Raw genomic sequence first — 22,760 nt, forward strand, 5'->3', positions numbered from 1 at the left:
TTTGAATTTCCTAAAAGGGTAAACCGCGAAGGTATCTTTAACACAATAAAACAGGGGTTATATGGTACAATGTACGCGTCCCTTGAGTCTCAGCCTCCTCTTCCTCCTCTCGTCCTCCAGTCAAGAGTCGAGTCCATTTGGAAGATTGCATGATGATGGTCTGAGCCCCATCAAGGAGCTTGTCCGCACATCTTCTGCGATCCTGTGTACAAATAGATATCATTATGCATTAATAGATAGTCAGACTTTTCACAAAGCGTCGTTAGAAAGATCAAGTGTAACTGACTGATGCTTGCCTCTCAGAGGAGACTGAATTGACCATGACTGACATTTTGCCTCGCGCCGTATCTCGTCTAGAAAAAAGGCCAATATCTTACGCCGAGTCGCCAACCATCTACCGTTAAGTAAAAGCCCAGCCGGCAACACAAAGTAAAGGAAAGATCTCCAAAGCCGAACCATTACATCAGAGCCAGACTCCGCGCTGCCATGTCAAAACGAGACATTCTAGGACCGCCTCCAAGCGAAGGGGAAAAGCCCAGTATTAAGTCCCAAAGAAAAAGGAAGCAAAAAAGGGAAAAGAACGGACGTAGGTATGGAGGGTACCACCAAGCTTTGCTTGGAAATCCTCGGGAATGTCCAATGAATAAATATGAGTGAAAAGAGGGGACGGCGAGAGCCTACACAATCTTGTACACCCTCTTGGCGATCGTGTAGCACGTCAGGCCGAAAAGGATCAGTCCCGCGGTGAGGCACCAGAACCAGGTCAGCGTCTCGTATTCCTGGCCAGGGACGAAGACGTTCATGCCCCACAGGCCGGTGATGATGTTCATGGGCAAGACGATAGTACCGAGCACGGTAAGTTTGCCCAGGACATCGGCTGTCTGCTCGGAGCGCTCGTTCATGCGGATATTGATCTGAGCGAGGTAGTTTGCGTGAGAGCGAGCTAGGATCCTAAACAGCACCAACGCGATATCGGCATTAGTAACACTGGAGCAACCGGCCGAGGCCCATGAAGGAGGAATGGATGGTGCGGCTGGAAAAGGACTTACTTCTCGTAGTGGCTCAGGTTGGAGGTCATAGTCACAATGTGGTCTTGGATATCTCCAAGGTATAAACCAATATCCGAGCGAGGGGTGACCTCCCAGCGCTCGTTGCAGCGCTTGGCGAATCCCTTGATGACGTCCGCCTTGTTCCCAAGCAGCCGGTACAGGCTCATGACACGCTTGCGGCAGTCGCCCACGCGCCGCAACATGTCGCCGCCCGATTCTCCCGTCACTCCGTCCTCAGGCCGCTTCTCGCTGTACGGTATACCGTCTTTGATCCGCTCATCACTCGAGGTGTGGAGTTGGAGGATGGCATCGTCAATGTCGTCCACCTCATCCTCGATGGTCTGGATCAGCGGCCCGAACACGTCCGTGATGTCGTCAATAATGGCGTACGAGATCCAGTCCGAGTTGACGATGACAAAGTCCTTGAGCTGCCTGATGCGGCGGCGGACGTTGGCAGGGTGTGGCGTCACGGAGAAGTGGAAGCTCAAGACGCCCTCGCGGAAGACAATCACATACATGTTGACCGGCTCCAGGTAGTCCTCGCTGTTTGGGTTCTGATTGAACGACCGGTAATTGACAAAGTAGTAGTGTCGGAAGAGCTCCACCTTCTCGCGCGCCTCCTGAACCATGATGTCCTCTGCAGACAGAGGATGGATGCCAAAGGCCTTGGAGAGCACTTTCATTTCAGCCTCTGTGGGACACAGCACATCGAGCCACCAGACCGGCCGGTCACCGTATTTCGGGGCCTTTTTCTTCGGCTCTCGAATCGGGGAGGCCTTGCGCGATGGCGACTTGGCCCCTGCTGGCGTCGGGGCGCCTGGTGCCGCTAGGGAACTCCGCTTCGAGTCCTTGCCATGGAAAAGAGACGCTTCATGAGGCCCCGAGCCATCCGTGATGTGCGTGTTAGCCGTGGAACCCTGGCGAGTCGAAGCGGCGGCTGACAAGTTCCCACGACTCGTTCCGCCAGTCGATGGCTGATGCGCACCAGACGTCGCAGGAGAAAGCTCCTCGTCATCGCTATCCGACTCGCTGCTCGTATCCGAAAGAACGCGCGGTTCGGGTATGAACAACTCCCGGAAGCTCCCATCGGGTTGAACAAGCTCCGAGATTGTCTGGCTGTGAACCGTGCTCTGGAACTCCTCGTTGAAATATGTGAATCGATAAGGGGCATCTTCTTCTGGCCTCATCCAACCGCGGTGAACCGTACGCAGTCGCCCATTGACAAGTTGAGGCTCCGTGATTCGCTTCGCCCTCCGCTCCTCGTCTCGACCTCGCTCCATACGGCTCCACTCGGCGAGGATGGACAAGTCAGGCCAGGCCGCACGTCGGCGTCTCCGCCGGCGCCGAAAAGTCTCGAGATGGCGTTCGTCGGTTTCTTCCGGCTCCCCTGTCGGGAAGCAAACATCCGCCGCGGCCTCCTCGGCAATCGTCTTGCGACGAGAGATCTCTGGAGACGAGCCCGCCATATGGGCGTCGGTGTCGGAAAGGACCGCATCTGAATGGTAGTCCTCGTGTGTCGAGTCGCCTAGCCCCGATTCCAGGTCGTCCCGTATCATGACGTCGCCCAAGGTGAAATCCAACCCGTTTGATGCGTCCAGTCGAGGCGAGCCTGGAACCGAAGGGGGGTAATTGACATCAATATGGTCCAAGTTTCGTGTCAGCGCAGACCTGCTGGATGGCCGTCGGTTCGCACGAGGTTTGGCACCTGCAGAATATTGACATTGAAGGTCAGCATATCATATTCGCGGCATCAGATTTCCCAGCCTCGAAGAGGTAATGCCAGTAAGAAGAAGCCCGAATTCATTTTGCGTACCTATGCGCGTGTCGGTTGTTACCGAGCTTGAAATCGGCACCGTGGCACTCCGGTTGGGCGATCGGGAAATCAATGGAGAAAATTCGTCCAACGAATCCGCACTCTCTTCATCGCTACTACCGTCATCTTGGATGGCTCGGGACCGACTTGAGAATGGATTCCGAAAGGAGCTCGGCCGGACTGTGCTAGAGGTCCTGCGGGGCCGAAGGGGTTGTTGGTCTCTGTGGACAGCCAGCCGTCAGCGCCTCGTGGTTCGAGAGAACCCTCTGCCCGACCGCTCCGTCACATCTCCTCTCGACTTGCTCTTACCTGTGATCCAGCAATATCCGACTTTCAATGCTTGTGCTGCTAACGTCCTCCCCTTGGAGGTAGAAGTCGGGACGCTGGGACTCAATGTCGGCCGTAGGCATTTCCTCGTGCGAATCCTCTGGCAACACGGCAAACGACTTCCTGCGGGTGCGCTTCTTCTTGCGTCCAGAACGTTTCTTTTTGTTGTGACTCTCTTGTTCCGGTTGCTCTTGCTGGTCGCCAGTCGAGGCGGAGCCCACGGGAGCAGAACCCTTTGGATTGCTCGGCGACTCGGAATGAAGTCGTTGAGACGTCGTCTCCGCCTCGACAGGCTTGGAGTTCCTGTCCGACATTATTAATATTTATGAGTTGAGCCGGTGAACCTTTACCTCTCGAGTTAGACATTCGAGCGCACAAGGACGGAAGCGGGCAATAAGGCGGTGTGAGTCTTCTCGAGCAGACCAGGGTTCAATTACGAAGTTTGGGCAGGTTGACGTTGGCCCCTCCGAGCTTTGGTGTCGAGGATGAGGTCAGGACCCCCACGCACGATGACATAAACATGCACTAAGTGGTCTGTGCCTTCAGCAAGCTAGGTACCTGCGTACCGGAATTAGGTGCGTACGACCACCATTATTTGTGGCGCCCAGCCCTGCGTGTTGCAGAAGCAACAAAGTGACAACATTCGTATCTTCTGTACCGCGAAAGGACGACGGACTACACTGTCGAGCAAATTATTCCCAGTTACTGTACCTATTACGACGTGAGGCATCTACGGTGTACGAAGTACGTTGTATCCCTCAGATCGCCCTCCGTTTCCTTTACCTCTCACCCCGTCACTACCTACCTCGATAAAAGTGGTGAATATATTTGTCTTGGACACTATAGTCACACATTATATGGTTTTTGAAAGACTTGAATTCGAGGGTAAGCAAGCTACAGGAAAGATACTGGCCATTGATCGGCATAATGGACTCACCTACCCTCCTAACTGTAATCCCCCTGGCATGGAGTGCGCAGATACGAACACGCGACCACTGAGATGTGTCAGAAAAGTCACCTTAATCGGCTTTATCTTGATCTGTACAGGCATAGCCCTTACCCTCCCCGAAGAGTTTCCGAGACACCTTGAAGATCCGACCCAATATGTTGGGTTCTCTGATTCCCCCTCGTCGATGCCCCTCGACACCAACTTCTTCTATCGTTACCTTGTCTAGGTCACGTATCGTATCTCTATGTCCACGGCTTGCGTTCTCATTCCGTCATCCCATCATCAAACACCAATATCATCCACAATGAGCTTCCCAACGCCCATCGTCCTTGCCTTAAGTGACCACATCTCTAAACTCCCGACCTTGCCTCGCGCGTGGCCAATCTGGTTATACACTTCACGAAGTTGCCAATCGGCCCGCTTTGCCGATTTGGAGGATTTCGCCCGTCAAGCGGTCATCACTTCGCAGCACCGGCCAGGATGCCCCGTCTGCCTTTGCCAGTGTGACTTCGAGCTTGGTCCCCAGTACCTTGAATGTCGATTTGTCTGGGTCGATCTCTGCGAATAGAGGCACCTCGGCGCGATACCGCTTCGGCGTCGGCGCATCGGAAGTGAGCAGGTCGAGTGATAGTGTCCGTGGGTGGAATTCCACCTTAGCCTTGTCCTTGAGAATCTTTTTGAGGAAGAAGGACGTGATTACCGTCGACGGAGTTTGGTAGAAGTCGGTCCTGCGATGCGTTCTTGTCAGTTTGACCGTTCCATGGTTCCGTGGTTGCCTGTGCTTTGAATCGTTGGCGCAAGGCTAGCTCTCATGCATTGGGGAAGGGGAGAAAGGCATCCAAAGACGCCTAGAGAGCTCGGAGTGCCAGGATAACGACCCCGACGAATAAAAGAAAGCTGGTGAAGGCACCAGCCAGTTTCCATTACATACCTGACTGTCTGAAGCAGCTCCTCACCTCCCTCAATGACACTCCCCTCCAGGCCCCCTTTTTTCTTGCCACTCCCCACGAACAAGTGCCGGTCCTTGGTCTTGCATCCCTCGATCTTCATGAATTGGTCGAATTCGAGGACTCGTCTCTTGCAGCAGCTATACCCCTTGCTGCCCTCGTGGAAGATGGGCACGCCTGGGTGGTGCACGCACTTCTCACCCTCCCGACTGTCACCGGAGTATTTGGCCCCGCATGCCTTGCGCCGACATGTCGCGCCCGTGGCGATCTCGAGAGCCGGATCGTCCGACTCCGACTCGGGTGGTGGAGGGGGCGGCGATGGTGCCGCTTGCGCCGGGGAGATGGGTTTGCGAGTTGGTTCGACCGAGGCGGCCGCGAGTTTCTCGACAAGCGCGGAATCGGCTTGGGGCTGTTTCTGCTCGATCTTGGGCGGGTGGTCAGTCGTAGAATGTTTTCCTTCTGTACATGGCGGGATGGCCATGAACTCTTCGAAAGTCAGGTAGCGGGGTTTGCAGCACTTCCAGCCTAAAGTACAGCACTGTTGGTTAGCGGAAGCCATGGGCCGTAACACGTGGTGAATGCGGAGTCCGTTGGGGGGGTTGACTCGGCAGTGGCATGGCCGCAGCAAAGTTACCCAAGCCCCGTGGCGTAGATCATGTTCCTCTCACCTTTCTGGCCCTCGTGGAAGACGGGCGGTCCAGGGTGGTAGTGGCAGACCTCGTCCGGATCGGTGAAGAGCTTGCCACAGCCCTGGTGGACACACTTTTGAGCCATGATGGATCGGTGACCTGATATTAGCCTCGCGCTTTCGTGTTAAGCAAGGAAATAGAAGTGAAGGCAATAATTCGGTGGACGGCGTAAGATGAAGAGGCGGAGGAAGCGGACGGGCCTGGAAATATCTACCGTTGATGGCGGGGCACGAAGCTACCACCGCCAAGTACCCTTCTCCGCGATTCCAGAATCCGAGAGATCTTCTAAGTATACAGTACCTGTCCGTGTCATGTATGTACATTCGTACAGAAAACCGATACAGGGCTGGCTCTGAAAACACACAAGGTACTATACCCTATGAATTCATAATCAAGATACCCACAGCAAAATGACTTTAATACAACGTATACACGTGGAAGATCAGATTAGTACTTCAGGGGACAGCGAATTTGAAATAAAAGGCACGCCTACGTGAAACTTTGGTCTGCTCTGTGTGGCCAGTCTCAACATGTGATTGACATTTAATACCTGCGCTGAACAGGTGCCTGTCGGCTTGGCGTGCCTGAATCATTAGCTATTCATCTTTGGAGGCACAGGCCCAACAGAAACGACACCATGGGTCGGTTTAGAGATATCTTGATGTATTTCTGGAACTTCCGATACCTGCCTATAAAATACCGATGGCCACTTATCAAATTGAGACGCCGCCTCATCCCCACAAGGACCGGCCTCGGACTCCGCAACACCCTACGCCATGCTCGGTCTCTCCAATGCCCGCCCGAGCCGCATCCCTACCTTTTCGTGCTGAGACTCCTCTGGCCATTCCCAAGGTGGCATTTCGACGCCGTTCTCCCGCAGCCGCCACGGACCATCATGGCCGCCCCGGACAACGTCAGCTGCCAGACCCGAGACCTGATGTATCTTCGCTCCATGCCGTTATGGCGGGCAAGGGACACACCACAGCGTGCCTTTTACCGCCTCTACGAGGCCTTTTGCGCTGCAGATGGGCATATGGTCACGTACGAAACGGAGTACTTCTGGGCCCGGTCCTCACCGGCCTGGGCCACTGCTCTCATCCCAGACCCTCAGTGTGAAGACCCAGAGCAGTACGCCGTCATGGCCTCCTTGGCCGAGGTCTTGGTCGAGTCGTTCATGTGGAGACTGGAACTTGGCCTCCGGCGAAGTGACAAGGCCATCATGAATCGTTATCGGGACCCTCCCTCTCTGGTCCCAGAGGTCTGCCCGACGTGGGCAACCAAGGTGGCCCCTTTGAAGGAAAAATTGCTCATTCACCCGGATGAAGATCGTTACTTTGACAGCCCGTTCCATCGACGAAATATCTACATGTCAACCGGTCACTTCTATACAGTCTAGTACTACGTGTATACAGGACTTTTTCAACCTCTTTCGCACTAGGTAGCCAGAGCCCGCGGCCTACACTTTGGTTTAGCACCATACCCATTCGCCATTGACACCTCGATGCTTCGATCGGCCAACACTCGCATCCCACACAGTGTCAGCAATGCCGACCTCTCCGTATGTCTGGACATAATAGTCTGCGACCTCCCTAATGGCCTCGTTGGTCGGCGGCACGTCAAGCCCTTTAAAATTGAGGTCCCGAATGTCCTGAAAAGTAAGGAGAAGCCCACCTGTGCCCCTCATCAACCGCAACAGGGCAGCTGCGTCAGGAACATCGACATCTTTGGTTCCTCGGCGGTCACGAGCATGGGAAATACGGCGGATCTTGCGCTCCAGTGCTCAGTCCAATTTGCCGGCGTAGATGACGAGATTGTTTCCTTGGAAGACGGGGAGGTCCTGCTGCACTCTGGGTTATGTAAATACGTCCCAAAGACTCGGGGGTAATATAAGGTAATATAAGCGCCCAAGGCCTAACCTTAGGAGGGTCACGTGACCATCCGAACACTTCCTAAACTGGAAGATTGAGTGGACAGCAAATTAAAACAGGGGGCGTACAAATACCGGTACTCGGAAACCGGCATAGCAGCGACCCGCGAATTCCACTACACTGTATACAGGCCAAAACCGTGAGAAAAAGCTGGTCGCTTGAGGTCAACTGATATTGGGGTAGTAACGTAACGATATCAATACTACCAGAGTTGACAGTAGTATCGCTAGATCCTCGTTCTACGGGATAGACTGGAACAGCCGGGCAAGCCGAACATGCGCCCGACAATGCGTCTTTGGCACTCTTGCCGTATCACCCTTTTCACCCGGGAAAACTGCGGTCTATGCATACGCGCCAAGTCAGCCCTTTCGCACGTCTGGGACCGTCGCCCTTTTGAATACCACGAGGTCGACATCAGCGCCCCAGACGCCAAACCTTGGAAAGATCTCTATGATTTTGACGTGCCCGTTGTACGTATAGGAACTGAGCGCGTGGCGCCGACACGCTCTAAGGCCAGGCTAATGCGGGACACTCAATAGATACATCTCAGCAAGGCATCCGCCCCGAAGGAAGATCCGCAGCTTGTCACCAAAGCTATCAAATTGATGCATAGGTTTTCTCCGGAGGAAATACAGGCGAAAATGGACCAGGCCGAACAGGCCTAAACGTGAGAGCTTTACACAGCTCTTCTAGTTCTAACTGCAGCAACCATGACGTGCACTGGAATGGCTTAGAAGGCTACGCGCTATCGCCGGAGTAGCTGTTATCACGGATGCCCAACCGTCAAAAAGCGACTGGACGTTGGAGTAATCGACCGAAACTCCTCCATTTGTCTCATGAACAAACGGCCAGAGGCCGGGTATCATTGTGTCGAGGAAAAAAGGCTCCCACTACGAAGATTAGGTGCAGTTGACCAACCACTTCCGCATCTAGCCGCAAGCGAAAATAGGTAGTAATACAGCACAATCCTCTCCCGCGACATAGTCGAGTTGTGCATGGCTTCGGTCGGCAGCCGATCTATAGGCCACTGGCGAAGCGCCGGACGTTCAATTCGCCCATCTTAACAGACAAGTGTCTTGCCCTTTCAGTCTAGAGAGGTTTTAATAGCAACACTTGTTACAACCCCAAGGGCACTGCGCCCCGGTATCGTTTTCCGCCCAAGCCAACGCCGTATCAGGCTCGCTCGCGGCCGTGGTCTGTATCTGGGTCTTTCGGAGATCCATCTTTTCTCTGCTCGAAGGCGGATAGTGGATAAGGGTTATCCTCGTTTAACCGGCGACCAGAGGCGGCAATGCGCCCGGATATTAATCCTGGAGGCAGCTTCACGAGAGGTATTTGTAAGTCAAGAGTAATCCTTTGACTCGAATTTGGCCACTTACCCGAGATAGTCCTCTTTGATGCTGCCGATTGCCCACATCTCACTAACCTCAGACCGCGTGCCAATCACCTTGACACGCACGTGGGTGCCGGGTTCGATCACTGTGTCTTCGTTGTCCGTGAATTGAGGCGGGGTAGCATTGGGATCCCACTTGATGTCGGAAGGAATCAGCTGAAGAGGTGTCATGTTAGTCCTGAAGGACTCTGGCAATGCCACATATCACGTAGCCAGCCCATCTGGCACCTCGCCACCTTGGACCAGTGGAAACCTACATGTGCAGACACGAAAAGGCGAAGGGGTCCAGCTTGGGCAAAAAAGCCCTGGTGGTTGACAGAGTAGACGACGGCATCAACCTAGGGATAGGCGTGATGTCAGAGCACAACTCCTGGCCTGAGGCAAGGGCAGAAAAGGAAAGTACCGTCTCGCCCTTGAAAGGCCGCCAAACCACAGCTCGATAGCCAACATTGAACTCGGCAAGACCGCTACCGGGCAGGATCTTCCCCTCGGAGATATCAAAGGTGTCCATGATAGAGATCACGTAGTAACTCCCGGCAAAGGTACCCTCGACATCCTTGAGAAGCTTGCTCGTCACAAGCTCATGCATGTTGCGACCAAAGTAGGAGGGGTGCAGGGTGACCCTGCGCTCCATATTCTTGAGGAAAAACATGACAGTCGCTAGATGGGACGTCGCTTGATTGCCCGCGCTTCGGTTGATGGATTGGCCGGACTAGGCGGCGGCCGGGCAGGCAGCCTCTTCGGAGTCGCCCTCGCGTTCGAGTAAGAAAACTGCAAGGGGGGGAAAGCAATGCCTGCAGCTGTTCAAGGTTCTCTGCGAAGTGATTTGCGTCGTCGCGCGATGCCTGAAGGGCTGAGTATTTCGATGGTGATGACCGTGCCTTGCTTTTGCTCCTGATCCGGAGTGTGTATGATTGTTTCTTTGTCGCTAAGTGATTCCGGGTATGCTCGCGGCAGGCGACGTGTAGAGATCTAAAGAGAATAATATTGTTTCCGATGAAAATTAAAAGCGATGTCGCGTGCTGGCAAAGGAATAAAACCTGTCGGGATATCGACACCAAGAATAGGCGTGAGTAATTGGAGGGAAAGAATGCGAAAAAGCCCAGGCAGCTGAAGAAAGAAAGAGAGATACAGAAAGAGCAATGTCAGTCTCCAATCTGACCTCTATGGGTGTAGCTGCAGATATGCGCCGCGCGGAGTGACAGGCGGTCTGCTTTGGTGCGGTTAAAATCCCAAGCTACGACGAGAAGGAAAAAGAGGAAGGAAGCCGGTAACGAGGCTGACGAATTAGGCATTACCTGTCTGGGGAAATCTCATCTTGCTTAGAAACACTCATAAGGCAGGTGGGTCCGTGTATACGTTGTATACCTACCGTATCTTATAAATTATATCTGGGCACGGGCATGTGTAACGGGTACGTATACCTTTCTGATTCCCATTTAATTCTTCTACTAAGCTCGGTGAACAAACTCACGCGGCGGATAAATTCCACTCAATGCATCATCTTCGATTCATGCATATCATAAGCTAGCTCCCTGGTTTTTAAGGTGGTCTAACATTTTCAACATAACCAACAAGCCTGCTTACATTGAATTAACTTCTCCTTTCCAGCCAAAGAACCGTCCTTCTCAAGTCTGCATTTCGACATCTCGTTTCTTCCCGTTCCCTTCCCAAAATTGTGTAAGCTATCGAATTCTGGCCAATGTTCTAGTCGTCAACAACCCCTATTTTCCAAGGCTTCATTCACTCGCCTTCCGAGGTTATTCGTCTCCACCTCCCACACCGAATGTCAGCGGCCGCCACCGCCACAGCCATCACCACCACCACAAGATAGATACCTACCTATCTATCTCCATCTGACGGGTTTGTGTCTTCGATCAAGTTGCCGCCCTGTCACAAAGGCTGAATCATCGGCACGCCTGTTGTCTTCGCTCATCCGCCGTTCCTTACTCACCTCAAGCCGCCTCAAAATTGGACTGAGGACAGCACGGGCGTCGTGTAGCTAGCCGTCGTATGGTTTGAAATCTGTTACAACCGTCATGTCTCTCGACTTGGAAAAGCACTTGACCTTTGTAAGTTCCGAGACACGACACCCGGTACATGCTGACATCGAGTACCTGGCCCCCTTCCACCCTGTTCACCCCCCTCTGCTCCGTCATTAACCAGCACGCCACTTTATATATAGTACGGGGCATATCACCGTAACCCCGTCAATGTCATCATACACATGGTCTGTGTTCCGCTTATCCTATATTCCGGGTTTTCTTTGGTAAGTCACAGCTAGGAACCAAATCATCTACGGGGTTGGCCTAACAAAACACAGGCCACCAATTCAGGGACTCTAATACCGCTACCCTCCTGGCTCACGGTTCCCTATCTGGACCTCAATTTGGGGACATTGGCTGCTTTGATATGGGGCGGTCTTTATGTTCTTCTTGAGCCCGTGGCCGGCACTCTCTTGGCCATCATCAACCTGGCCGTCACCGCCTACTGTAACTCGCTGAGACTCCAAACCCCGGAATCGACGAACCAGGCCGCCGTTATGGTCCATATTGCCTGCTGGATTCTTCAGTTCGTCGGCCACGGCGCATTCGAGGGTCGAGCCCCGGCCCTCCTCGACAACCTTGTGCAGGCCATCTTCCTTGCCCCATTGTTTGTCTGGCTCGAGCTCCTCTTCATGCTGGGTTACAGGCCGGAACTCAAGGCTCGCGTCGCAAAAGCTGTCGAGAAGGAGATTGCCAACTTCCACGCCGCCAAGAACGACGCGGCTAAAAATGGCAAGACCCAGTGAACGAGGCGAGTCAGGTGTCGAGATTGTTGTCTTCCTTCCCACCGCACAAGACTTGCCCAATGCGCGACCAAATAGTCGACCGCTGTTGAGAGCTTGTGACATCGGGATCCCTTCTCGTCACCCAGGCGTGTTTATTATTCGTGCGGCAGCCCATGACAGACATCTGGCATCCCACGCTCTGCTTGGAAGTCTCGCAAGCCAACGCCAATGATGGGACAGGTCGAGTGTCTTCCAACGCAAACTGGCCATGGCAGGGCTATCCCGCCCTTTTTCTTTTGTGACACATGGGCTCACAAAATAGGAGGGGAAGGTGATACCCAAAGACAGCCAGCCTCACCTCACTATCGCATTGCCAAATTACCATCTAATAATCCGCTCTACCCGTGGAGGAATGGAGAGTGGCTCAAACCCGGCATTGGAATTCATATTGATGTTTTCGCTATGCCAGCTCGTTTGTTGTAATCAAGCGATCCATCAAAGTGTACGTATATATATGTCTATCCTAGGGATCATCCAATCTTCTTCATTACCCCTTTGTCTTGCTTCGCAACCATGTTGTCCTCTTATCTCCCGAGGTCTATTTCAACCCAACCTTCATTCTCGACTCGTTTGGAGTCAACACAGGCGAATGATTCGTCGGAGTCCCGGCTGCCCGTGGTGTTTCCACCGTCGCAACGATACAGGTGAGAGAGCTTGCCTGGGAACTGCCCCCGAGAGCCGTCTCCTGTCTTCGCAGTAGGTCGATTTGTGGCGGGAGTCCTTTCACCGTTGTTGGTAGGCTTCTCACCCCTGCCCCATGCAGGTCTCCTGGTGGGATCTGCAACCCTCCGAGAACCCGAAACTATGGGGCGGGCAACGCTCGTATTGATGCGGAGATTCCGGGGGTTGTTGCTACGTCCATGTCTCTTCTGCGGCGCGCCATCGGGATGCCGATTCCGAGTCGATGTGGATGGCCTCGTCTCGCCCTCGCGCGTTCCCAAAGGCCGTCTAACCTTGTCCTTTGTCCGCTGGCGATCAAGATCGGACTTACCGCGAGGCTGCGGCCCAGCGCTCTTTCGGATAGGATGCTGGTCTACCTGCTTCTGGCGGCTGGTTTCGGGCACGTACGCCTTTGCGGAAAGAATGCCGAAGGTCTGGTAAACGTCGTCAGCATGCATCGTCGTAGGCTCGACGGCCTTCTCTGGTTTACGAACCGGTTGGAGGGGGATGGGCGGCAGGGCCTTGGATATTGGTCGTTGTTGCTTTTGCCCGCGGTGCAATTCCTGTCTCTGGTCCTCCTCGGGCCGTCTACTGCGCTCGCGGGCCGGCCACGACCCGCCCACGACCGGAGCCGTCTCGAAGCCTGGGAGCGGCGCGCTGCAGTGCGGACAGGGATGGGGTTTGCAAACTCGCATGCGGATTTTTTCGCAAGGCTTATCGGGGCCGTCGCCGAGGACCGCGGTGATGAGCGGATAGAAGCAGCTGGTCTTGTAGCGCCATGTCTTGACGCAGTTCATGGGTCGCCTTGAGCCATGCCCACAGGCCGAGTGTAAGCTGAGCTCGACGCACATTTGATGTTGTTTTGTTTTCCTTGGATTATCGAGTTGCGACTCACCCTTTTGATGAGGTTTGTGGCCCCAAGGAAGAGTCTTCTTGATATTTAGACCAGAGAGGTGACTCTGGTGCCTATGTCGAGTGGGAGAGCGAAGGCGAGGCTCTCTCTTTCATCAAAGTTCGTGATATCAAAGGTGATTTCGTCAATGGAAGAGAGACGAAACCAGGCGAGGACGGTTTTCTACTCACATCCAAGGTTTATAAAGGATCCATGCTTCTCTGAACAACTGAGGTTATCTGGAACGAAGCGTCGTCGAAACAGGCTTCCAATGAGTCTGTTCACGTACATCCTGGAAACTCCCTGTCTGTACGGGTAATGGAACAACACAGTCCATTATTTCCGGGACAAAGAGAACGACTACGAACATTTGAAGAAAGACAACAAGGCAACATATATGATTTACTCGGCTCTTTGTCTAGGTATATGTCGTCTTTTATCTGAATATTCCCAGTTCCGACCCAATGAAGTTGTCTCGGGGGTAGGGAAGATTGGATTTCCTGGCCTTACTCGAGAATACTCGAGAAAAGCATTGTATCGAGCCTCAGACGTCCGTCCACGGAAGAATATTTACCGTATAACTATGAGAATTTCCTTTCAAGTTCGACTTCTTGGTAAGTTAATCGCCGCATGGCGCCCCCTTTTTCGCGGTCCACATGCGACTATTTTAACTGAGCCTGAAACACCTCTCATGTCATAAAATAATATACTTACTGGCAGGCGTACCTTTTCATCTTTGGTGATGCTATCTAGTGTGATGGCAAGAGTGCCGACGTCGTCTAGTGGAAAACACTCCAAAGGGAGCCCAGGTTCCCAAGACTTTCCGGGCTGCGTGGATGGCCATCTTGATACCTTGCGCATGAGCTTCGCATTTACCGGCGAAGAAAGCAGTTCTCCTCCTGTTACCCTCTCTTCGCGACCACACCTGGGAAGAACACCGTGACCATCATCCTGGGAGCTACCAAGGGAGGAACCAGAGGAGGCCAGTTCCTGGAGGGCGAACATTCCTCGTCCATAGGGATCGGCGGCTAGTTGGGCCGCAGGCTCTGCTGTAGAACATACTCATTGGCGAGTATGTCGAAGACCCTCGCCAAACACGGCTCGATTGGCGACCGACACGCCATAATATGCCAAGGACTCAGTGTTGTTGCTGGTTGGTGTAGGGAAACTTGTTCAGACAGACAACAGACAACAGTGTCGGCGTTGGGCCAGGGTGGTATTCTTACAGGCCAGAGAGTTGAGCCCCGGACAGAAGTGAGACATACAATCCCTTGGTCCCCATCCCCCAGATGGTGGCTTGCAGAACGGGTAGGCAAATATGTAGGTATGTTGAAGAAGGTATGGAGTTGTTCAATAAACCACAGCAGTCACGTCAAATTCGAGAAGCACGCCACGTCCTACTGTGAGCTCTGAGTCTACTGACGAGACCCGTGTAAGAATGGTAGGCATGCAATCACCGCGGATGAGAGATGTTATGCCGTGGTTCAGAGCTGCAAGGTGCCAGAAAAGTTTCAAGGCCTCTGGGCAGTGATTATGTCTCAGCCGGCGGCACGAGTCTGATGCTGATTGGGGTCCCGGCACGGCAAATGTGAGTTGCAGAAAGCCTTCCCGCGGCATTTGATCGCCCGGGAAGATTCCATCGCGCCTGTCAGTAACATTTCCCACGGACGCGATCTCCATCATCGTTCCTGTCAATGGGCAAGAAGCATTCCCAACTTTGCAAGGTGCGGGCTGTAGATTCAAGGGAGGAAACCAACCAACGGATGGATCAAGATTTGCATTCTCCCGATCACAGGGAAGACCCGAAATGAGACGGAATTCTGCCCTGTAGAAAGACCTTGGCTCTCAACCAGGGGAAATGCCTCTGAGATTATGAACCAGCATACTAGAGATCGACTCAATTCGGAATCCGAACGGTGCGACATACTCACCATAGGGAACTGCCGAGAGACTGGCCGAGCACGGGCAATAACACAATTTGGAAGCCTTGAATGCCATCCAAAAGCCATATCTTGGGGGCTTGACATCAGGGAAAAGGGGTATATAAGACCTGGCCTTCGACCGTCAACTGAGAGGAATCATCAGCATCAACAACCACAGCCTCTTCAGGAAAGCAACCCAAAGCAACCCCAAGCAACTCTACCGGATAGCAGAAGCTTGATCAGTACTATTTCGAGATACTCTTCGACGGCGCGCTTCGCTTCATCACTACAGCACGCACCCCTTTACTTTCTTCCTAGCAACAACATCGCAAAAATGAAGGCCACCGCTGCTGCCATTGCTCTCACTGCCCTCATCGGCGTCTCTTCGGCCAAGCCCGTCGAAATGCCGAATAAAGACATGGCGGATAATGTCATGCGTGTCGCTGAACGCCGCGGTTTCCTGAGCATGTTCACGGGCGACGGTGACGACGAGGACGAGGAGGCCGAGGACCTCCCAGTCTATCTAACCGACGAACCCATTCCCACCGAGACGGTCGACATTGATTGCGATGAGCCGGCCCCCACGCAGTCCATCGAGGCCAGTGTTGCCCAGGTGGATGATATCGTAGGGCCCGCGACGGATATCGGCCCTGTGCTCGAGAACATCATGAACGCGGCGAAAGAGCTGAAAGACCGTCGTGGTAAGTCCGCCCACCGAATATTGTGAACAGGGAGTGGTCCAACTGACAAACAAATCTTTTTCCAGACGCCGCAGCCGACCCCATGGACTTGGTGGGCCTCCTAGGGGTGGCGCCCGGTCAGCGCCCTAACATTCAGACCCGTGACATTATCAAGGAAGCCATGGAAGCCACCAACTACTTCGCGGAATCCGCAATGCCAGTGCGCGAGCGTTCTCGTAAGTTACGCAATGTCTTTTGTTCGATATATAAACACCGCTCACAAGCGCCGCCTGCCCAATGTATTACAAATATGAACAAGGAATGGTCTAACTAACAAATCTTTTCCCACACGCCGCAGCCGACCCCTCGGACTTGCTGGGCCTTCTAGGGCTGCCTCGCGGTCAGCGCCCTAACATTCAGACCCGTGCCCTTGATCTCGGCCTGGTGAGCCAGCTTCTTGGAACCGTCTTCGACCTCGTGAAGGCAATCCTTCCTGGTAAGTTGCGAGATGTATTTTATTCGATATGCGAAACAAAGCACACAAGCGCTGACCCCAGAATTAGGTGATGCCGGTGGTATCCTTGGCGAGCTCACGAGCCTCGGCGATTTGGCTGGCCTTCTCGGCGCTTTGGATGGCCTAGGCCCTTTGGATGACCTTCTCGCCAACTTGGATCTCGACAGCCTCACTGGCAATCTTCCCGTTCGCAGGGACCTTGACCTCTCCAACATTGACCCCTCTGCCGTGCTCCAGCTGCTTGAATCCGTCGGGTCGGGCAAAGCCGCTTCTGGTAAGTTGCGAAATGTCTTGTATTCGATATGTAAAACACCGCTCACAAGCGCTGCCTCCCGAATTAGGTCTTGACCTTGAGATCGTTGAAGAGCTCGTGGGTACGATTCTTGGACTTGCCGGAAGCATCCTCGATGGGATTTTGGGCGGCATCGTCCCGGGCGGCCTCATTGACAAGCTTCCCATTCCCACGGACTTTCCCGTCTCTGAGTGAGATGTCGCACTCGGGCGACATTCTCACGGACGTCCCCGCTGACGCCCTCCCGGATGGCCAGTAGAAGCCTCTCAGACGGCTGAAACAACAGCCATACAAAACCGAAAACGCCTCCTTCTTACTTTCAGGGACTTTGTTTGATTGACATTATACTTCATATGGGGGATTTTGGAATGGAAAAGTGCTGGAAAACTTGCCATTCGACCAACTGCAATGAGAACTTGAACCGGATCGCTACCAATATATAGGACACAAATCTAAACGACAAGATTGACTCTTGTTTTGGAATCTCTGTCCTACCGTGTGATGTTGTAATGTCTTATAAACCCACAAACCCGTCATCCCGTGTTTCTTTTCCCCAATATCTCTGATGTTGTTGTTTTCAACTGCCTGTGGTTGTTGAAGTCTTCTTTTTTGTCGTTTGCTAGGTATCTACGAAGTAGGGAGGCTGGATAATCCAATGGTCACTTCGGTCTGGAGATATGGAGGATCCATTCGGACATGTACCGACTGACTTCTACACCGCTGCGGGAAATTTCAATTTAAACCGCTTCTACGCTACCTATATATAAGGAACTTCATAGACAATTCTGAGTAGGCTTCGTAAAGACAATCCCAAGGGTAGGTAGGTATATTCTACAAAATTATTGGCATATCTTGATGTGGGGTGGTCGGTGACTTGGACATTTTGTCGGCTCGCATCCGCATCTACGTATCTTCTTATCTTATCTGGCGCGCTACACTGATAGGACGGGGAGGTTACGCAAGGTGCAAGCTTTTGTGGGTCTGGTCATAGCTCCCTCCCCAGATATCAAGCTCTCCACACACTAACCTGATTCTGCCGTTACCTGTGGGACATGCGATTCATACCCAACACTCATAATGGATGGTTAGATCATCTTCGACGGAATATGTAGGCAAGGCTGGCGCTTTAATAGGGACGAGGCGGTTTACGAGTACCGAGTGTATCATTTCGCGTTACTCAACATACTTTAGTTTGTTTCTGTGCTCCCCTGAGACTTAGGAATCGATTGGTCACGTGGCCTTCAACTCACCAAATGCATCCCCTTTCGCCACTTTGGTCTGTTGTCTGTTTGTCATGGCTTGCATCGGCACGATCTGTTGCTTGTGCCACCAGACTAAAAAGAATTCCCCGGGGTTTCTTTAGCATAACGCGGGGTAAACATGGATCACCGTAGCACAAGCTTTGCTATCCATGCCTCCCATTGGCGGGGTTTATCGATGAGTAACGTACCCCAGATACCAACAGCCAGTCGGATGTTCTTGCGTCGACTTGGGGGTACGTACGCATGCGTACGGAAGTCGTTTCTCTTATTCATCCTCCCTGTACCCACATCCCAAACATCATCCACGTCAGTGACAGATGGAAGCACGGCTTTTCAGTGAATCTCTAGGCCCAAGCTGCCCAGGCTCAGGCGATCCGGGACCGTCTCTCTCCCCGCTTTCCCTCCTACCTTGGATATGTCTGGTCCTTCTTGTCTTTTCGTAGTAGTATATATACCCTCGACTCTTCCCGCCCAATCTTTCCATTTCTGTTCCTTGATCCTGTAGCGTGCACCCACTAAGCGACACTCAGTTCGATATCCAAGCCTACTCCGAGTTATAAGCAAGTTACTTTTATCTTTGTACCACCCCGCAGTAACCCAGCGTCGAGCATCCCTCATCCAGTATCGTCATCATGGACCCCACAAAGGTGGACGAGAACCAGCAGCAACAGCAGGGGACTTCTCACACCCGCAGAAGAGTAAGTCCTACCCCGTTTCTTTTTCGTCGTGACTCGTTAAGATTCTGACCACAATCACAGAGCTCGAGCACCCTCTTCCAAGGCCTTCAGGAGGCAAAGCGAACCCCCTCGTCTTCCGCTCGTCGCCAGAGCCTTCATGACCAGAAGCCTGAACCCGGAATGTTCGGTCGCCTGTGGCGCAGGTAAGCATGTTCCAGGGGGATACTTGAATTGCACCTGAATCATCGCGTGGTTCTTTTATTCCCTTTCCACCCTTATCAGCAGTCAATAGCGATTGGGTACTGACATACAACCAATCTAGCTTCACGGAGGGCCCTTCAGAGTCAAAATGAATACGGAAAATCGGAAACGACTCGGCTCTTGTTAAACAAGATGAAGTAGACGAGGACCAGCTTGGTGTTTGGCCATACCTCAGAGCTGAGGGAAACGCGATACGAAATGCGAGATGATACGGTTGATTCAGGGTTATGTAATGTTGCAATGGTAGAGGCATCGGGATGTACGATATAGCAGTGGATGTCACAGCTTTGAACACTTTGTACTTGACACAGCCATTTGCCCAGTGCTATGTACCTATTCAGACTGATTGATATTTTTGTGGCCGGCCATTCTCGGAGTCACGTCAGAAGAAACAGCGCCCCTGGCCATCGAATTGCCTTAACGCCGTGGTGCCCCCTCATATGTCGTAAGCTCATCAGATTTCGTCTGACTATCAGGTCGTACAGCTCAGCGACAAGCCTCGCAGAATTTGGATGGACTGGGAAGCCCTTTGTTGAACGGACCCAGATTTCATGGATCAGCATGAACCACGTCCCCCATCCGAATTGTTGGAAATTGAGTCTCCTTTGTCTGCGTGCCAGAATGGTCCTCGTGGCGCATGTGTGTCCCGAAATATACCTTGCCGTCAAAACGCCGCGTCTTTGCCAACGTGACAAATGGTTCCTCGCGTTTCTCTCCGGTCTCTTGGTCGACGCAAACCATCTGACATCGTCGACAGGAGCCCATCAGCTGAAACCGCTGCATCCCGATGCGTAGGCTGGACCAGCCATCTTCAAGATATGCTAGGTCGCTCGATGTCCCTTCCGACCACCTCGACGGCCCTATGATGATATTCCCTCGGAACGCAGTGGGGCCTACCGGTTGACCCCCTTTGGCGACGATGCTGTCGTTCAAGACATCAAGGCTTGCGGTATTCACCAGCAGGATTGGGCTTTCATTGGAGAGGAGGATTCTGCTTTTCTTCCGCTCCGAATCCGAGTCCGGCGGCGATGGCAGGGTGGGAAAGCTTCCAGGCATGCTCCTGTTTTCCTTCTCGATCGACCTCTCCAGCTTCTTCTGGTGGCTCTGAATTCGTGCCTTGGCGTGTCGCATACTACGCCCCTGACCGCCAGGGGGAAATCTTGCCAACACACAGGGAACTCCCAGAATTGCAGAAAAGAACTCGTTGACTTCAGGGACAGCATAGTTCTGAGCGTCTATCTCGTCTCCGCATACCCTGGAAGATGATGTCCGCACTGCCGAGTTGGAATCGATCGCCCAGGGATTAGCGGATAGGGGCACAGAGATCCCTTCGAGCATGTCTTTGTGCCTTTGTCCAGTATATCGCACACGAAGCACACCATTGTCGAAGTCCAAAGAGGGGCGGATGAGGGCCATTTCCGGATACCGCTTTTGACTCAGTGCCTGGCCAGTTCCTTCATGGACTAGACACCACTCCCGGTCCCAGGCCAGGCCCTCCGGCTTCACTTCCCAAGATACATCAGGAGGAACGGCAAACCCGGCACAGCTCTTGATGGGGTAGACCATTATCCCCTGAACCTCGAACCTGACAGAGTCCGGGCACCGGGAAACAGGAGGCAGCGCAATGGTTTGTTTCTCTTCCCTGTAAAATTCCCCAACGAAGGAAATGAAGCGGTCGACATCGGAGGCAATGCTCACAGCGCCGAGACTAACTCGAATGACGCCCGTCGGTTTGCCTGCAATGATATCCTGGTCTGTTCCGCAGCGGAAGCCGGACGAGAAATTCCTCCTTACCTCCCAAGGCTGCAGTCCAAGCGCAGCAACGACCCCACCAGGGCTGCAAACACCGCCAGTCCGCACATGAAAGTTCTTCAACGCAGCTAACTTTTCAAACTCGGATAGGCTGACCCAGGCACCGGATGCATTTCGGATATTAAACGATATCACCGGTCCATGTTGGAGTTTATCCCTATCCCCGGCTTCCGACGAGTACAGAACGCAAACCGGCTCCCCATTTGCGTGCTTTAAGCCAGCGAGGCCATGGAACATTTGACGGCTGAGATAGGCGGTATGCGAAGCAACCTGAGCCATGGACCCAAAGAGCTCCCTGTGGACGTCAAGAGCCGTATCGAGAGCGATGATGTTGTGAAAGGGAAGCGTCCCATCCTCCAGGCTTTCGTGTAGATAGTGACTCTTCGGCGCATGCCACCGTTCTTTCCCGCAGAGTACAGTGTCTACTGTGCCGCCACCAAAGTACCGCCGAGCCTTGAAAGCATCTTTCGCTTGCCGTCGAACGATCACAGCTCCAAGATCCGGGAATCCGAAGATCTTGTAGAAACTGACGACAGTGAAATCGGGCGCAAACTCTGAGTTGCCTAGATTCAGCGGGGATGTGGCCGCGAGGGAGGCGGCATCTAGGAGGGTGTACAGTGGTGAGGAGGAAGATACCGTCGTATGTCTCAGGTCATGCGACCACGAGAGGGGATATCGCCTCCCGTCCAAGTGAGACTGAGCACTGTATGAGAAGAGAACGGCGGATGCTGTCCCTGGATGCCTGCCGAAGGGATTCCTCCCTTGAGTCCAAGCGTGAACTGCGGCGTCATCGACACAGACGCTCTCCTTGGCTTCTTCTCGAACCCCCACGAGGCTCGTATGACAGGCCTGATGGTAGACATAATTAAATCCGTCTCGCTGACAGCGAAAGGCTTCGAGGACGAGCTTGACACCAGCGGTTGCGTTGGCGACGAAGACCAAATCAAAATGTGCTGGGTCGGCGTTGAAGAAATGGAGCAGGCGTACGCGAATGTCTTCGATGCGGGCAGTCGTGTATTGAGATGGTGATGAAGCCGAATGCGGATTTCCCAACAAATTAGACATCATATCAGTCGAAAACCTTTCTATCAAGGATTTGGAGTAGAGAGTTGCCCCCGCGTGATCGAGATAGACAGAATCTGACGGTATGTGTTATTTCAAGAGGGAATAGTAGGAATGGATAGCCAGATCCTAACAGTCTAAAGGGTCAATACCGACCTCTTAACATTGGGAATTCGCGGCTTCTTAGTTCCTCCACACTGGAGTTATATGCGTTATAGTTGTTCTCCATCTTGAATCTCCAGGAAATAAGAATTCAAGCTGCGTCACCACTCGACTGGAGTGCAATTAAGAGGTGAATAGGGCCCAACATGGAGACTCTGCCCCTACTTCCGTAAGGTGGCGATTGTCAGTCAGCTGCGGGAACTAATAGGTGATGGATCATGGAAACCGGCGAATCTTCATATTTAATTGAAGAAATATGGCTGGGAAAACAGACATGGCCGAGGCAAAGGACAAAAGAAATCATCCCAGGTTCGGTCAGATAAGTTCAAATGGACGTCCGTCGGTGATGGCCGCACGAAAGCGTCCCAATGTCAGGTCAAGGACGGCGGGCGTCTCCGATTCTGACGTTGACAGTACCGTGTGAAGATAGATACGAGACACTGAGTACGGCAATGGCACGAACCACACACGCCTCAGCCACATATTGATGGGGCCGTGTGGCACGCGTCCCAGAACGCGACGCGAGGTCACTTAACGCGACTATCATGGTCTGGCACGCGGTTTCGGCTTGTATTAATTTCCGATGCCTGCAGGCTCGACCCAACGCCCTGACATTTCTATCCCATGCAACACAATTGT

General features: G+C 53.0%; 10 protein-coding genes across 10 annotated transcripts; 4 read left to right on the forward strand and 6 right to left on the reverse strand.

Moving 5' to 3' along the window:
• Window positions 1-56: 56 nt before the first annotated feature.
• ACRALDRAFT_2032434 (uncharacterized protein) lies at window positions 57-3,612 on the reverse strand. Its single transcript, XM_071020704.1, has 5 exons — window positions 3,172-3,612; window positions 2,863-3,083; window positions 1,050-2,754; window positions 287-951; window positions 57-202 (listed from the first exon to the last, which is right to left on the reverse strand). Exons 1-4 carry the CDS (start codon window positions 3,501-3,503, stop codon window positions 678-680), a joined length of 2,532 nt encoding a protein of 843 aa, XP_070876580.1. The 5' UTR covers window positions 3,504-3,612; the 3' UTR covers window positions 57-202; window positions 287-677.
• Window positions 3,613-4,056: 444 nt separating this feature from the next.
• Window positions 4,057-5,973, reverse strand: ACRALDRAFT_1074553 (uncharacterized protein). Its single transcript, XM_071018255.1, has 3 exons — window positions 5,754-5,973; window positions 5,070-5,610; window positions 4,057-4,866 (listed from the first exon to the last, which is right to left on the reverse strand). Exons 1-3 carry the CDS (start codon window positions 5,857-5,859, stop codon window positions 4,536-4,538), a joined length of 978 nt encoding a protein of 325 aa, XP_070876581.1. The 5' UTR covers window positions 5,860-5,973; the 3' UTR covers window positions 4,057-4,535.
• Window positions 5,974-6,460: 487 nt separating this feature from the next.
• On the forward strand, window positions 6,461-7,618 carry ACRALDRAFT_1060901 (uncharacterized protein). Its single transcript, XM_071016323.1, has one exon. It carries the CDS (start codon window positions 6,670-6,672, stop codon window positions 7,168-7,170), a length of 501 nt encoding a protein of 166 aa, XP_070876582.1. The 5' UTR covers window positions 6,461-6,669; the 3' UTR covers window positions 7,171-7,618.
• Window positions 7,619-7,977: 359 nt separating this feature from the next.
• ACRALDRAFT_2097417 (uncharacterized protein) lies at window positions 7,978-8,367 on the forward strand (the record flags this gene model as incomplete). The annotated part of the gene is made up of 2 exons (XM_071022838.1): window positions 7,978-8,172; window positions 8,242-8,367. The coding sequence occupies 2 exons, from the start codon at window positions 7,978-7,980 to the stop codon at window positions 8,365-8,367; spliced, it is 321 nt and encodes a 106-aa protein (XP_070876583.1).
• A 710-nt stretch (window positions 8,368-9,077) lies between these two features.
• On the reverse strand, window positions 9,078-9,747 carry ACRALDRAFT_2039967 (uncharacterized protein; the record flags this gene model as incomplete). The annotated part of the gene is made up of 3 exons (XM_071021009.1): window positions 9,078-9,251; window positions 9,353-9,433; window positions 9,499-9,747. 3 exons carry the CDS (start codon window positions 9,745-9,747, stop codon window positions 9,078-9,080), a joined length of 504 nt encoding a protein of 167 aa, XP_070876584.1.
• Window positions 9,748-10,612: 865 nt separating this feature from the next.
• Window positions 10,613-12,422, forward strand: ACRALDRAFT_1074556 (uncharacterized protein). The gene is made up of 3 exons (XM_071018256.1): window positions 10,613-11,167; window positions 11,281-11,364; window positions 11,419-12,422. The coding sequence occupies exons 1-3, from the start codon at window positions 11,135-11,137 to the stop codon at window positions 11,884-11,886; spliced, it is 585 nt and encodes a 194-aa protein (XP_070876585.1). The 5' UTR covers window positions 10,613-11,134; the 3' UTR covers window positions 11,887-12,422.
• A 27-nt stretch (window positions 12,423-12,449) lies between these two features.
• On the reverse strand, window positions 12,450-13,436 carry ACRALDRAFT_1068124 (uncharacterized protein; the record flags this gene model as incomplete). The annotated part of the gene is made up of 1 exon (XM_071017528.1): window positions 12,450-13,436. The coding sequence occupies one exon, from the start codon at window positions 13,434-13,436 to the stop codon at window positions 12,450-12,452; it is 987 nt and encodes a 328-aa protein (XP_070876586.1).
• A 1,903-nt stretch (window positions 13,437-15,339) lies between these two features.
• ACRALDRAFT_1060904 (uncharacterized protein) lies at window positions 15,340-17,366 on the forward strand. Its single transcript, XM_071016324.1, has 5 exons — window positions 15,340-16,100; window positions 16,166-16,315; window positions 16,438-16,575; window positions 16,643-16,867; window positions 16,935-17,366. The coding sequence occupies exons 1-5, from the start codon at window positions 15,734-15,736 to the stop codon at window positions 17,078-17,080; spliced, it is 1,026 nt and encodes a 341-aa protein (XP_070876587.1). The 5' UTR covers window positions 15,340-15,733; the 3' UTR covers window positions 17,081-17,366.
• ACRALDRAFT_206856 (uncharacterized protein) lies at window positions 17,235-17,575 on the reverse strand (the record flags this gene model as incomplete). The annotated part of the gene is made up of 4 exons (XM_071022123.1): window positions 17,235-17,288; window positions 17,334-17,376; window positions 17,412-17,470; window positions 17,549-17,575. The coding sequence occupies 4 exons, from the start codon at window positions 17,573-17,575 to the stop codon at window positions 17,235-17,237; spliced, it is 183 nt and encodes a 60-aa protein (XP_070876588.1).
• Window positions 17,576-19,634: 2,059 nt separating this feature from the next.
• On the reverse strand, window positions 19,635-21,965 carry ACRALDRAFT_1047596 (uncharacterized protein; the record flags this gene model as incomplete). The annotated part of the gene is made up of 1 exon (XM_071015509.1): window positions 19,635-21,965. One exon carries the CDS (start codon window positions 21,963-21,965, stop codon window positions 19,635-19,637), a length of 2,331 nt encoding a protein of 776 aa, XP_070876589.1.
• Window positions 21,966-22,760: the final 795 nt, after the last annotated feature.

This window comes from Sodiomyces alcalophilus, assembly GCF_042370955.1.
Source record: "Sodiomyces alcalophilus JCM 7366 unplaced genomic scaffold ACRALscaffold_2, whole genome shotgun sequence".
NCBI classification, from domain to species: domain Eukaryota; kingdom Fungi; phylum Ascomycota; class Sordariomycetes; order Glomerellales; family Plectosphaerellaceae; genus Sodiomyces; species Sodiomyces alcalophilus.